The sequence below is a fragment of the Eleutherodactylus coqui genome, chromosome 1 (assembly GCF_035609145.1).
Source record: "Eleutherodactylus coqui strain aEleCoq1 chromosome 1, aEleCoq1.hap1, whole genome shotgun sequence".
NCBI lineage: Eukaryota > Metazoa > Chordata > Amphibia > Anura > Eleutherodactylidae > Eleutherodactylus > Eleutherodactylus coqui.
Genome location: NC_089837.1, coordinates 447,969,046 through 447,984,498, shown reverse-complemented (window position 1 = coordinate 447,984,498; position 15,453 = coordinate 447,969,046). Strand labels below are relative to the sequence as shown.

Genomic DNA, 15,453 nt, shown 5'->3' with positions numbered 1-15,453 from the left:
GCTGAATACATTTATAGAAGACAGTTTATTGAAAATGGAAATTAGCCTTCATGATTTGACAGTAGATGCTGCTCTTATACTAATATGAAGGGCAGCATTTGAGTAGATACTCTACATCTACTTGGTAGGTCTCAATGGAGATATGAGATGAAATGTATTTTTTTTTTCTTTTCTGACAAGCCTAAAATAGATTTTCCAAGGGATTTTCTTTATTTTATACATAGTAAGACACAAAATGATCAGGAGGAACACGCCCTGCTTATAATAATCATTATTTATATAGTGCCAACATATTCCACGGCGCTTTACAAATCAGATGGGTACACCTAGAGACTAAGTCAGACATAACATACAATATAAAACTAATAACCAAACTGCACAGTAGGGGTGACGGCCCTGCCCGCAAGAGCTTACATGGGAATATATACCATAGCTTGTTCAGGGGACCCTTAGAAAGAGGGTGCCCATTCTGGAGTGGTCTTGGCTCTATTTTAATAGGTCCCTTCATGATAAACAAAGGGAGCAGATGATGCCTTATTTTACCTTTCATTGTTTCAACATCAAGTTTTTTTTTTCTAAACATAACAGTTCAATATTGCCCACTTGTGGAGAAAAGGAGTAGTGCAGTTTTCAAGACTATGCCAACAGTTTGAAGTAACCTGTCATATGAATTATATGAGAACTGCTAAATGATAGACTCCTCATCCTAGCAGACCATCCAACTGTGCCGTCCAGCTGGAGGACAAAAGTATTTTAGATATCCCTTCTGAACTTTGCCTATTTTTTATGAAAGCGATAGGAGCTAATATATGGCTTAACCGTGTATGAGATATCTTTATAGTCAGTGGTGTATATTTGTGTTATTATTCTATTTCTAAATATATGTATTTCAGCTACAAGGAATTGTTCTTATTTTCTGTTGTTTCTAATTACTCTTTTTTTTTTGTTAGAATTGAAAGAAGGCCATGAGCTGGAGAAGAAAATGTTAGAAGATGGTTTTGAAAAACTAAAACTGTCATTACAGGTAATAGATTATCCTTGTATATCAATAAAAATGTAATTCTATTATCCCCAGGATAACATATCCATTTAGTAGTAGCATAAGTGTGTAAAGTAACATACAAATTGTATGTCCTATACACTGTCCTATCAGAAGTAATTCGACACCTGAGTAAGAATCAGAAGTAGTATTTATTTCCATATGTTAATACTTAGTAGGGCCTCTTTTGACTCCAATGACATAGGATACTATTGGTGGCATAGTTTCTTCTAACATCTGATATACTTCAGCTGGTATTTCCCTCCATTCATCCTGCAAATGTCTAATGAGTTCTCTCAAAGAAGATGCATCCGCCAATCTACAATGGTGCAAGGAGCGTCATCATTGAGCAGTTGAGCAATGGAAGAACGTTCTATAAAAGAACGAATCACACTACTCCATTTTCAGATCAGATGGATGTGCCTGGTTGAGGAGGATGCCTGGGGAATGCCTTTTGCATGAGTGTTGCAACAATTAAGTACAGCGGAGGTTTTGTTATGTAGTGGCAAGAACCATGATCACGGAGGTGTACCCTGACATTCTAGACAATAATGTGCTGCCGACAATCTGGTAATACTCTGGGAATGGTCAGCAATATTTCCAACAAGACAATGTGACTTGTCACAGATCCAATGCTGTTACATCTGTTTGAGGATATGGTTGTTCCATGATTGGACTGACCTACACAGAGTCCCAAGCTGAATCCTACTGAACATCTTTGGAATGAACTGGAACGTTGTTTCAGGAAATATGAAAAGCGTTCATCTTCTTAGAAGGAACTGGCCAGACGTTTGCAGGATGACTGGCAGGAAATACCAAATGAAGTGTATAAGACACCAGCAGAAAGTATGCAATTTAGAGTAACCGATGTCATTAGGGTCAATGGAAGCTCCACTAAGTATTAACGTATGAAAATAATTAAATAGATAGGACAGCGCCTCCAGGAAATTAGAAGAGATAAAAAAGGTGGGACTTACCTGGCGCAAGCAGGAGGGTCTCCAACCTGGAACACCCCCTCCCCCCAACCATCCGGGGAAGGACACCATCTGTTTGTAAGTGTCCTTGAGTGTATAAATGTTTGTCTTGATGTCTGTATATTTTATACTTCAGAAGGGCGCCTTGGTAGCACCAAAATGCATTGTATGTATTGCTGGAAGAATAAATAACTCATTTTCTGAAAGAATACCTATCTGGACTTGTCTGACCCCTGTGCTATTAGGACCATTGGACCCTAAGGCCTCATGTCCACAGGGAAAATCAGGCCCGATACGGATTCTCCATGGAGTGCTGAAAATAAGAAAAAACTTACCCGCAGCGGATCGGGTAGATCTTCTCTTCTTTATGGCCGGATCTTCTTTCTTCGGCCGGTGGATGTGCTCGGCACGCCGGCAGCGTGCCGCGCGCATGTGCCGGGCACATCCGCCGGGCCGAAGAAAGAAGATCCAGCCATGAAGAAGACAAGACCTGCCCGGTCCGCTGCGGGTAGGTTATTCTTATTTTAGGTCTCCCACGGATCCAGACGGCTTCCATAGGCTTCAATAGAAGCCTGCGGGAGACCCGCATGAAAATGGAGCATGTCCATTTTTTTTCATGCTCCATTTTTTTTTTATTCACTTTTATTGACCATCCACGGGTATTTATCTACCCGCGGGTGGTCAATGCATCCCTATGGGGTGCGGATCTGCATGCGGGTGATCCGCTGCGGATTTTAAATCATATTTTGCCCGTGGACATGAGGCCTAAGGAAGGGGTTTTTCATTCTGTTTAACCCCTTCCTGAGTACTGAGAATATATTTTTTCATTGGAATACTGATATTTTTGATTCTTGCTCAGGAGTCCAATTACTTTTGGTAGGATAGTGTATGTATGTATGTATAGTAACATAGTTTGTAAGGGCCATTCCTCTGCTTAATATTAAACATTGTAAAAGTCAAACATTACATTCACAATGTTGCACAATATAGTCTTGCTGATGTGCACTTTTTCCCACGCTATTTATTTTAGGACCAAGTTGACACATTGACGTTCCAGAATCATTCACTAAGAGACCGGGCAAGGATGTTTGAGGAAGCGTTAATGAAGAGTACTAATGAACAATTAGAGGTAACTCCAGGGATCTTGGCCTTTATTATATGAGAATCGGAGTGTGGTTAATGTGATAGCCCTGAACCACTTCTACTATTTGCCTAGACTCGGTTACAGAAGCTACCTGCAGCTGCCACAAGTTAGAACTCACTATATACGGTACACATTTTTTTTAGTGCTAGAAAAAATTCAGTTGGAGTAGCTAAAGGTATAAAATCAAGACAAAAACTAAACTCGCCTTTAAAATGTCACCCAGACAATCCATCATCACCAGTCCCGGAAACAACTACAGCGATCATGAGCCATCCATCACTCATATAACCAGACAGCCACTTATTGGCCTCCGCATGCATCTGTGCCTGAACGGCACAACTGAGCGGTAGTGATTGGCATGTGACTGTTGCAGTCACTTCCAGGACTAAATCGACAAGGACTTGTGGATAAGGGAGAATCCATTAAAATGGTGAGTTTAGGTTTTCTCTTTATTTTAGACTCTGTTACAAGGCCTGATAAAAGGTTGGACATTAATGATTAACTGGACAAGTCCCTATCCAAAAGATTTTAGCCTACTATTGATAGGGACCGGAAGTAAACACAACTTTTGAAAGATGTCTATCAGCACCTTGGGTTATATTTGACCTTACATCATGTAGTTACATTGTCTGACTCCCTGCTCTACTAGAGTTATCAACTATATCAATGTCCTGTGGAGCTGATACAGTTGAGTGTGGCATTTGCCCAGATCTTCAGGGAACAGGGCTAGAGGTCCAGGGCATATTCCCTGAATCTCCAGCGCTAGCAACACCCCTGAATAATGTTTTGAGAAGAGTAAGATTATTCCTGGTACTGGTAGTTCCTGATGCATTGTGGAGGTGGGATGTATTAATTGGATGAGCCGCGGCCAGCCAATTCATAAATCCCACCTCCAGGAAGCGATGGCTATGATTGGTTCTTTGACCACTGCTCAGCCAATGAATGCAGTGGTCGATGAACCATTGCGATGGCTGTGATTGCGTAATCGAGTGCTGCATTGATTGGCTCAGCAGCGGTTGAAGAATCAATCACAGCCATCGCTTCCTGGAGGCGGGATTTATGAATCCCCTAACCAGAAAGTGATGTTGTATGAGCGGCTAAGGACTGTGTGACCCGGAGCTCCGGAGAGCAGAGTGAAGGACCCAGACCACGCCTGCTAGGTAATATACTGATTTTTAATGTAATCTAGCTAGGGCTTATTTTCAGAGTGAGGCTTATATTTCAAGCCTCCTCAAAACACGTAAAATGAGGGTAGGGCTTATTTTTGAGGTAGTTCTTATTTTCAGGGAAACACAGTAGATGTTAAAACCAAACTTACAAAAAAGTTAAAATGGCCCACCGTCAATGGCAACCTATATTAACTCTGTAATCTGACGTTATACAAATTACATATCAAAATGTCTAAAACAAAATGGCAAACTCATTACTATACTTTACTCTAATGTAAATATAATAATTTTAAATCTAAAAAAACTATAAATTTAATAAATCTTTTTTCCTTGCTTTTCGTACACATTACCCCTAATGAAATAAAAAAACGGTAAAGATTTCAGTGAAAAAAAGGTATTAAAAAATAGCCCTATATGTTATGAAAAAAAATGCAGCAAAAACAATTTTGGTAGGCTAGGAATAAAAATAGGGCCATAAAACCACTACATACATAAAATCACTAAAAATGTTTCTGGTCCTTTAGGACCGAAACACTCTGGTCTTTTAAGGGGTTAAAGGGATTTTCCAATGTATATTAAAATTGGGGTAAGGGCGGCTGATGGTTAAAAATAAAAAACTAAGTCATACTTATTATTACTTAGTTCTATCGCCACTCCAGCACCACCACTCTGGACCTCACCGCTGGTCTTGGTTTATTGGTTGCAATAGTGATGTATAGTCACGTGACCGCTACAGGCAATCACTGACTTCGATGGTATACAGCTCAAAACCTTTGAGGTCAGTGATTGGATACAGCGGTCACATGTTTAAATGGACATGTTGCTGCTGCAGTTTCCTAACATAGAGCGGTGGTAAGTATGGGAGCAATAGCACTGGACCAGCATCAGAAACAGAGTGGTGGATATGACTTTGTTTTCAATTTGTAACCATCTGCTGCCCTTCTCCCAATTTAACTATGTACAATAGTAACATAGTACATTAGGCTGAATGAAGACAATGTCCATCTAGGTCAGCCAATTTCAACCCCCTAGTTCAGGGGTCCCCAACCAACGGGCTGCGGACTGGGGCCGGGCCGTTGGGTGTTTAGCGCCAGTCCGCGGCACCGCCGGGAACTTTTGCTCTAAACACAAGGCCCGTGGGCCGAATCCAACCCGCTGCCTTGTGTTCTGTGGCCCGCGGCGTGCCGACGCCGCTGACCACTGAGGCGATTACCAGCAGGGGCGCCGCAGCTCCCCGCTGGTAATCGCGCTGATCCCAGCACACACTGACCTCAGTGTGCAGCCAGGATTCTCCTCCCCAAGTCCCCTGTTCATTAGTTCCACAGGAGAGGACTCAGGGAGGAAGCGTTCCGGGCTGCACACTGATGTCAGGACAAGCAGGCAGAGAGCGACGCTGACAGCAGGGAGGAGGTAAGTATATGGGTTGGGGGGCTGCTTACTACTAGGGGGGCTGCCTATTATGGGGGGGAGGGGTGTTGCATATTATGGGGGGGCTGCCTATTACGGGGGGCTGCCTATTACTGGGGTGGGTGGAGGCTACTTATTACAGGGAAAGGGGCTGCCCATTACTGGGGGGGGGCTGCCTATTACTGGGGTGGACCTGGTTATTACTGGGGGGGCTGCCTATTACTGGGGGTGGCTGCTTATTACTGGGGGGGCTACTTATTTCAGGGGAAGTGGCTGCTTATTACTGGGGGGGGCTGATTATTACTGGGGAGGGGCTGCCTATTACTGGGGGGGGGCTGCTTATTACTGGAGGGGACCTGCCTATTACTGGGGGGATTGCTTACTGGGGGGGGCTGCTTATTACTGGGGGGGCTACTTATTACAGGGGAAGGGGCTGCCTATTACTGGGGGGGCTGCCTATTACTGGGGGGAGCGCTGTCTATTACTGGGGGGCGCTGTCTATTACTGGGGGTGTTGTCTATTACTGGGGGGGGACCTGCCTATTACTGGGGGGGAACCTGCCTATTACTTGGGGGGGACCTGCTTATTACGGGGGGAAGGACCTGCTTATTACGGGGGGAGGGACCTGCTTATTACTGGGGGAGAGCTACTTATTACAACGGGAGGGGCTGCTAATTACTGAGGAGTGGGGGCTGTCTATTACTGGGGGGGAGATAAATTATATGCTGCCCTATGTGTGTGCTGGGGGGGGATAGATTATATACTGCCCTATGTGTGTACTGCCAGGACATTCTAAATGTCAGAATTAAATAAGAATGCACTAAACTCCAACCCCCTTCATAACCGCGCCCCATATATCCAAAGCCCCGCCCAACCCTGCCGGGCCTTGTAAAAATGGTCTTGCTTGAAGCCGGTCCCTGGTGCCAAAAAGGTTGAGGAGCACTGTCCTAGTTGATCCAGAGGAAGGCAAAAAAACCCAAGAGGCAGAAGCCAATTAGCCCATTTGGGGGAAAATTCGTTCCCAACTCTATAATGGCAATCAGAACAATCCCTGGATCATGCTAAAAGTAAAATTTGCTGTGTAGGAGCAACTCTTCGGAGTGTGCAATAAAGGTACGAAAACGATTAGATGAATATCCAACTTATTGAAATTCAAAATCCAACTTATAAATGCATTTCGGGGTGAATCCCTTCATCAGTAGTGCTGGGATGACTTCACTCTCAGGGAAGGGAACTCATAACCTTCTAAAGCAGAGTGGATGTCCAAGGGACACAGGACATCCAATCTGCTCCAGCTCATGACTCTGTTACCCAGTATATACGGTTATGAGTCCCCATCCCTGAGAGTGAAGTCATCCCAGCACAACTGATGAAGGGGTTTACCCCAAAACGCGTTTATTAGTTGAATTTTAAATTTTAATATTTTAAATAAAATGAGAAGTTTGATATTCATCTAATTGTTCTGGTACCTTTATTGGAACCTCCAGAGAGTTGCGCCTACACAGCAGATATTACTTTTAGCATATTCTATCCTCCCACCATCGGTGGGTTAATCTAGGTGGCAGCACCTCCTGTTATCTACCATATCCAATCTAAGTACTTTAAGACCAGGGTATCTTCCCAGGCCTTTAGTCTCAGTCTTCACTGTGGGTTTGCTCCACTTCTCTCTCCACCTATTTCCCAATCTAACTACAACTTGGAAAACTCCTGTAAGAAAATTGGAAACTTTGTAAATACTTTCCTTTATCATTTTGTACTGATTTTGGGTTCCGCCTTTTCTTCCATCACTTACGCCTAAGCTTAAGGGTGCCTGTCCACGGGCGTGATTTTGCCGGCGGTAAACCGATAGGCTGGCATGCTGCGAATTGCCCCGATTCTCCGCGGCCAGCCTATCTATCAGATAAGGCTGACCTGCGGAGAATTGGCGGCGGCTCCCGCGGCGGAGATCTGCCGCGGGACTTCGCATCACCCGTGGACAGGGGGCCTTAAGTAAAGGTTTTGTTAAACATTCATATTATTTATTATATCTCAGAATTGTGTGAGCTCCCACAGTATATTGTTGCCTGATTACCAGAATCCAGCAAGAGTTTGAATTTAGCTTTCTGTCTTAAAAGGATTGTCCCACCTCTTAAAATTACTTCACAGCCATTCAGTCCTTCCTGGTTGCTTTTGAGCAGGACATGTGACTGCTGCAGCCAATCACTGGCTATAGAAGGTCATTGCCATGACCAGTGATTGGCTGCAGCAGTCACATGTCTGGGTCAACAGCAACTAGGAAGGACAGAGTGGCTGTGAAGCAATTTTAAGAGGTGGGACAATCCTTTTAAGACAGAGAATAAAACATCCATGCAGTAAAAAAAAAAGCCATACAAGATAAGTAAAACAAGACATTTGCAAAGACATTCATCATTTTAGAGGTTTCCTTTGAATCTTGGCATTAAAAGAATGATATTATTATACATCTGTCATCCGCTGCAGGCGGATACCAATCTCTACAGAATGTTTTTTAATGATTTTAATATTCCAGACACGCTATTTTTATGCAGAAATCTCTCTGATTCTGTGCCAGGCTTCATTACACTAGTGCTTGTCTGGCAGGCCTTCCTGTACAGAATCATCGACGATACAAGATAAATACGGAAAAATCATTACAATGTAATCTCCTGAGATACTGCATCAAAGTCATATTATAATATTCGTTATTCACCGCTAAGTCAGCATTGAAGTAATAACATCACAAATTTCTGTCATGATTTTATACCTGAGTTCATGTTTAGCGTCTAAACTCTCCCACATGGTTGTACACATAAGAAACGTACTGATTTTGTATTTACGTTACACGCTTGAAACCATATAAAGGCAAATCAACATTAGGCCAGTTTCACACAAACCTATTACGGGTGTCCTGACTCAGCCAGTGGTGTGCTGACCCGAACTCATCCCTACAATGCTCTAAGTTTGGGTCAATACTGTCACATATGCACTCTCACAACATGTGACTCAGGTGCAAGCCTCGAAGTTGATCTATCTCAGCCACTCAATCTTGCACACACCTTCAACTCAGGCTGCCAACTAAGAATAGATCACACTCCAATACAGTGCATACAAAACCAAACTCTTGCTGCCACCACCCCTGGAGAAGGCCAAGAACCTGCAAACATATGCCAACACTGCCATCTAGCAATCAAAGGGTTAACACTACTGAAGGCTTAGGGCAGAGCCACAAAAAAGTTTAAAAAAAATCTTCTTATTTGTATAGCTCCAACTTATTCTGCAGTGCTTTCAAGTAATTTATTACTCCTATCCAAGCTGGGTATTAATTTTACCAACTTCGGAAGAAAGGAAGGCTGAGTCAACCTTGAGACAGCTACCTGATCCACACAGGGATTGAACTCGCAACTTTCAGGTTGTGAGCAAAAGCCTTGCACTGTATTTCTGTTGCCTTACAACTCTGTGCCACATGAGGCTTTAAAGGTCCATACTTATTAAAGTTCTTAGAATCATAGACTAGTAGAGTTGGAAGGGACCTCCAGGGTCATCGGGTCCAACCTCCTGCTCAGTGCAGGATTACTAAATCATCCCAGACAGATATTTGTCCAGCCTTTGTTTGAAGACTTCCATTGAAGGAGAAATCACTACCTCCCGTGGTAACCTGTTCCACTCATTGATCACCCTCACTGTCAGAAAGTTTTTTTCTAATCTCTAATTTGTGTCTCCTCCCTTTCAGTTTCATCCCATTGCTTCTAGTCTTTCCTTTTACAAATGAGAATAGAGCTGATCCCTCTGCACTGTGACAGCCCTTCAGATATTTGTAGACAGCTATTAAGTCTCCTCTCAGCCTTTTTTGCAAGCTAAACATTCCCAGATCCTTTAAGCGTTCCTCATAGGATATGATTTGCAGACCGCTCACCATCTTGGTAACTCTTCTCTGAACTTGATCCAGTTTGTCAATGTCTTTTTTAAAGTGGAGTGCCTAGAACTGGACACAGTATTCCAGATGATGTCTAGAAGAGTATAGGGGGATAATTACCTCACGTGATCTAGACTCTATGCTTCTCTTAATACATCCCAGAATTGTGTTTGCCTTTTTGGCTGCTGCATCACATTGTTCACTCATGTTCAGTCTATGATCTATTAGTATACCCAAGTCTTTTTCACATGTGCTGCTGCTTAACCCAATTCATCCCATTATGTATGTGCTTTTTATCATTTTTCTTGCCCAGATGTAGGACCTTGTTAAATACCATTCTGTTAGTCGCTGCCCACTTTGCAAGCTTTTCTAGATCTTTTTGAATACTCTCTCTCTTCTCTAGTGTTAGCTATGCCTCCTAGTTTTGTGTCGTCGGCAAATTTGATCAGTTTCCCATCAATTCCCTCCTACAAATCATTTATAAAAATGTTGAACAGCACTGGGCCTAGGACAGAGCCTTGTTATACCCCACTTGATAGATTCTTTCACTTGAATGTGCAGCCATTTATGACCACTTTTTGAGTGCGATCACTCAGTTGTGAATTCACCTAACAGTTGCCTTGTCAATCCCATATTTGCTCATTTTTTCAATAAGTATGGTATGAGATACTTTGTCAAATGCTTTACTAAAGTCAAGATATACTATATCCACCGCATTTCCCTGATCAACTCAGTCGGTGATTCTGTCATAGAAGGAAATTAGATTCGTCTGGCATGACTTGTTTGTTACAAACCCATGCTGGCTCTGGTTAATTACTCCATACATGCTGTTTAATAATTTGTTCAAAGATCTTTCCCGGTATAGAAGTCAGACTCACAGGCCTGTAGTTTCCTGGATCCACCTTCTTCCCTTTTTTGAAAATAGGGACAATATTTGCCCTTTTCCCATCTTCTGGGACTTCTCCTGTTCTTCAGGAATTTTCAAAGATTATGGAGAGTGGTCCAGCTATTACCTCTATTATTCTACGATGTAATTCATCTGGACCTTGAGACTTGAATTCATAAGTTAGCTATGTGTTCCCTCACCATCTTTCTGCTTATAGATAGCCTGCATTCTTTTATTCCCCCAATAGCACACGGAAGATCAGTTGATGTTCCATCCACTTTTTAAGAGAAAACGGATACAAAATAGGAATTTAAAAGTTCGGCCTTCTCAACATTATTCTTAACCAATTCATCATTTTCATCTTGTAAGCATCCAATAGCATCTTTGACTTTTCTTTTGCTTTTGACATACCCCCAAAATTCTTTTTTATTGCTTTTGGCCTCTGTTGCAAGCCTCAATTCATTATTGGCTTTATCTTTTCTGACACTTGCTCTACAGTCTCTACAGTCCGCATTATATTCTTCTTTAGATATTTACCCCTCTTTCCATTTGATTCTTTGTTTTTAACATGTGTGCAAGTTCTGTGTTCATTAGAGATGAGCGAACACCCAAATACTCGGGTCCGCGTTATTCGAGTTAAGCTTTTCGTAAAATTCGAGAGCTCTACTCGAGTAATGAACCCCATTGACTACAATGGGAGACTCTCTCTCTCTCTCGTAACGAGCACCATTGAGTACGCTAATACTCGAACGAGCATCAAGCTCAGCAGAGTACGTTTGCTCAACTCTAGAGTTCATCCATCCTGGTCTCTTTAAATGCTCCCCATTCTTCTTTCTTTTAGGGATTGTTTTTAGACTTTAATACAAAAAATGCTTACCAAAAAAAGATAAAAAGACAAAATAAAATAACGTTAAAGACAAAACAGTTGCGAAAATGAAATGAAGAAACATGCAGAAATATAGAATTTACAGGCATTCTAAAGTCTTTGTGCTCTTAAGGGCGCATGAGAAAAAGGTGCACATTTTAGCTGCAGGCTACCCTCATCAAATGTGACATATTTCTATTGTCCGACAGATCTTTTAATCCCAGTCCCTGACTCGGTTTGCAAAGCTGTCCATTACTTCATTAAGCAAATCACTGGGTTACCATTGGACAGTGAGATAATAAGGTGTAAATACAGCAGGGACTATTAAACAGTGCACTGTCCTGTGTTCCTCCTTGCTAAAATAGAGGATGTTCACCTTGGACAAATAGAGGGCCATCTGCCTGTCTTCTCCTTTTGAAGTTTGTCCCATTTTCATCTGGCTTCCAATGAACCCGCTTAAGGTGACACATATGGCACTCCTTTCCAAAGATGAGAGCCCCCACAGAGCTCTTTTCCTGCCATAAGAGATCTTGGCCGGTATGAAGAGCTTACCAGATAAAACCAAGTTAACCTTGTGGGTATCAAGTCAATACATATATACAATCATAGTACATGTTCATCACAAGTAGAATATGACTGTTCTCAGTAAGAGAAACCACGTAATCTTGTAGATATGATACATTTTAATGGCTAACAAAAATACATGATGTTATTGCAAGCTTTCAGACCTACTCATGGTTCTTCCTCAGACACACAGTTGGACCAGGACACTCGCTCGTATGAAGTTGGTATTGTATTTAGATTGTATTGTATTGTATATTTTATACAATTTGATGGTCTGCATCATAAACAATTGTATATCTCTAGCCAAAAGTGTTCAAAATACCCACTATGAACATCTCCAGATTTTCTTCAGTGGCATAAATGGTTTGTAGGCCTGTTGAAATCCAGCATCTCCATTCTGCCTTTTCTCGAAACATCTGAAATTGATGTGTTTGATTGACTTTGATCTGATGTGTATGAGCAGTTTTAGTAGTATCCCATGTAACATGGACATACATTCTAGGTTTTGATTATTTTGTGCTAATGGGCATATAAAGTATTTTTATTATACACAGCAATCGCACATCATTACAAATAAGTATATGTAATTTCTATCTTGCAGATCGCTCTAGCTCCATACCGACACTTGGATGAAGACTTGATCAGCATTAAACAAGTCCTAGAGATGAAAAACCAGTTAATCCATGAACAGGAAAAGAGGATAATGGAATTGGAGAAACTGGTGAGTTTTCACACAAGAGCAACTTTTGGAAATGTAGTGTACATCACATCAGGTTTGCCATCAGGGGTGTCTCCTAAAGGGGTTCTGCACTTTAAAAAAAATTGGTGTGCCAGAGGTAGCATTTGGAAAAAGGTGAGAAATTCTAATATAAACATTAATACACTAACACATTTTATTAGAGACACCGTCCCTTTCACAATTACTTCCCTGCGTGGAAATTAGACATGCAACCTGGAAGTGCAACATACAGGACAATCAAGTGAGCTAGTTTTCCATGGATCAGTTTTATTGTGAAGCCACATTAGAATTGAGCAATCTGATCTTCTTCTAACAAGGCTTGGCCATCGGTGCTAGACTAGTTGGGGTCAATATTTTACAAACTGCCGGCCTTCTGGGGTTTTCTCATGCAACGTTTTTAAGAGTATACCGAGAATGGTGTGATCAAGGATAAACATTTAAAGGAAGGAGATCCAGTGGATGTAACCAACTAGTTGATAAAAGTGGTCAGAGAAAAAGCATCCAAAAAAAGGAACCTATGCACAGAAGCACCTTGTCGTCAAAAGAAGTTAAAGGAGGATGTCAAGCATCAGTGCAAAACTATTGCTGTGACCACTACCTGAGTGGTGGAAATATAGCTTCCCATGGCATACGAGCACATGGGACTGTACACTCAGTATATAATCTAGAAAATCTAGTTCTGCTATACTAAGTTATCAACCCAACATAAAAAACAAAAAGATTAGTGGTAAGGACAAATGGGCAAAAGTGTGTAATTTATATAGCTAAATGTCTCAGAAGAACTAATTTTACTGTATTTTACCTGCTTTCACGACTTATCCTCATTGTATCAGAATACTGTAAATGTATGCAAAAAATAATGACATTGCGGACGGCCATACATTTATCTAATAATAAAGGACAACTTTTCTAATGAGTCAGCAATCATGTAACATATGGTTATGCCAGGTCCTCCAAAGCTGGAGACATTTTTTGCTGAAGTTCTCCAGTATGACCAAGAAATGATATCTCCAAGCCAGAAAGCCCTATGTGATCTGTATGTCCAAATAAGGAATGTGTAAAGGAATTGTCCTTAATTAGTGTTGAGCTAATCAAATCATCAGAATCCCTGTCTAAGGGCGCCCACCCACTGGCGATTTTTTTTCCCTGCGAAATTCGCAGCATTTTTTTCTCTGCAGGGGTCTATGGGACTTGTAATGTTAAAATCGCGATCGCGCAAAATCGCGATTTCGCGGTAAATTGCGATTTTGCGCGATCGCGATTTTAACATTACAAGTCCCATAGACCCCTGCAGAGAAAAAAATGCTGCGAATTTCGCAGGGAAAAAAATCGCCAGTGGGTGGGCGCCCTTAGGCTGCATTCAGACGAACGTATATCGGCTCGGTTTTCACGCCAAGCCGATATACGTTGTCCTCGTGTGCAGGGGGGGAGGATGGAAGAGCCAGGAGCAGGAACTGAGCTCCCGCCCCCTCTCTGCCTCCTCTCCGCCCCTCTGCACTATTTGCAATGGGTAGAGGCGGGATGGGGTGGGGCTAATTTGGGACACTTAGCCCCGCCCCACCCCACCCCGCCTCCTTTCATTGCAAATAGTGCTGAGGGGCGGAGAGGAGGCAGAGAGGTGGCGGGAGCTCAGTTCCTGCTCCTGGCTCTTCCATCCTCCCCCCCCCCCCTGCACACGAGGACAACGTATATCGGCTCGGCGTGAAAACCGAGCTGATATACGTTTGTGGAAATGCACCCTAAGAGCCATAAACATCTGTATAACACTCTCACAATGAGGTTTTATGACTCTTAGACAGTGTGATATGCCAGTTTTAGGGGTTTTGGTGAACTTCTGGATTGGTTTGAACTAATTCAGACTGAACCAAACTTTTTAGAAAAGTTTGGCGAGGCAACCGAACCAAACTTTTCAAAAGTCCACTAGTTCTTATGAGGTCTTATTTTTGCATACTTTCCAACATTTACAAAAGGAAACTAGAAACTTTGATGTAGCATTAATGCATAAGTTCTCTCTTTCGAATCTTTTAGGTGTTTGTACAATGTAGCAACTTTTTATACTTCACAGCTGTTAATATTCTGTTTTATAGGCTGAAATAAATGTTATCTTGGAGGAAAGAATACAGGTGCTGCAGCAGCAGAATGAAGATATGAGGGCCCGCATCAATCAGAATGTGAAAGTTACCAGGTCAGATCTCTTGAGAGTCACACAATAATGAGTTACTTAAACAAAGTGATAGTTGGATTACTTTCCGTCCACAGACGGAACTGTTCGGCCGCAGGATTCCCCTTCCCTGCTCCCCAAAGGGAGCAGGAAAGCGAAATTCCCAGTAGGTAACTAAAGTGCGGTAAATAGGATTCACCTCATTCAAAATGACCTTAAAAAGAAGCGGCAGGTTGAGGGCTGGGTTACCCTTTTAATTATAGGTATAGTTTGTGGAACTTAAGGTGAACTTAAGGTGCCTTTAAGTTGCCAATCCACCTTCAGTAGCTGTCAGACAAACATTCATTTGGCCAGCAGCTATTTTCCCCTACTCCCCCATACACATGAACTCTCAGTGCAGCCGAGCACTTATGTGTTTTACATGGGGATATGGAGGTAAGCTGCAGCCGGATAGCTCTGGTGGCTTATTTACCAGAGGAACAAAAATTCAGGCGTTGAAATCCAGGGACAGTCATCTATGGGGGAAAGTTGTAAGGCCGCCATACATATGCAGAGTTGTTTGGCTGCACCAAAATCTGATTTACTGTAGTGGGCT

At 42.2% G+C, this 15,453-nt stretch overlaps 1 protein-coding gene across 1 annotated transcript in view; it reads left to right on the top strand.

Annotated features, from left to right (window-relative positions):
* MTUS2 (microtubule associated scaffold protein 2) overlaps nucleotides 1-15,453 on the top strand; it is a 353,509-nt gene that overhangs the window by 330,780 nt on the left and 7,276 nt on the right. The window contains exons 11-14 of the mRNA XM_066583183.1: nucleotides 951-1,024; nucleotides 3,044-3,142; nucleotides 12,560-12,679; nucleotides 14,785-14,882. Coding sequence (XP_066439280.1) covers nucleotides 951-1,024; nucleotides 3,044-3,142; nucleotides 12,560-12,679; nucleotides 14,785-14,882 — 391 coding nt within the window. The remainder of the gene's footprint in view (nucleotides 1-950; nucleotides 1,025-3,043; nucleotides 3,143-12,559; nucleotides 12,680-14,784; nucleotides 14,883-15,453) is intronic.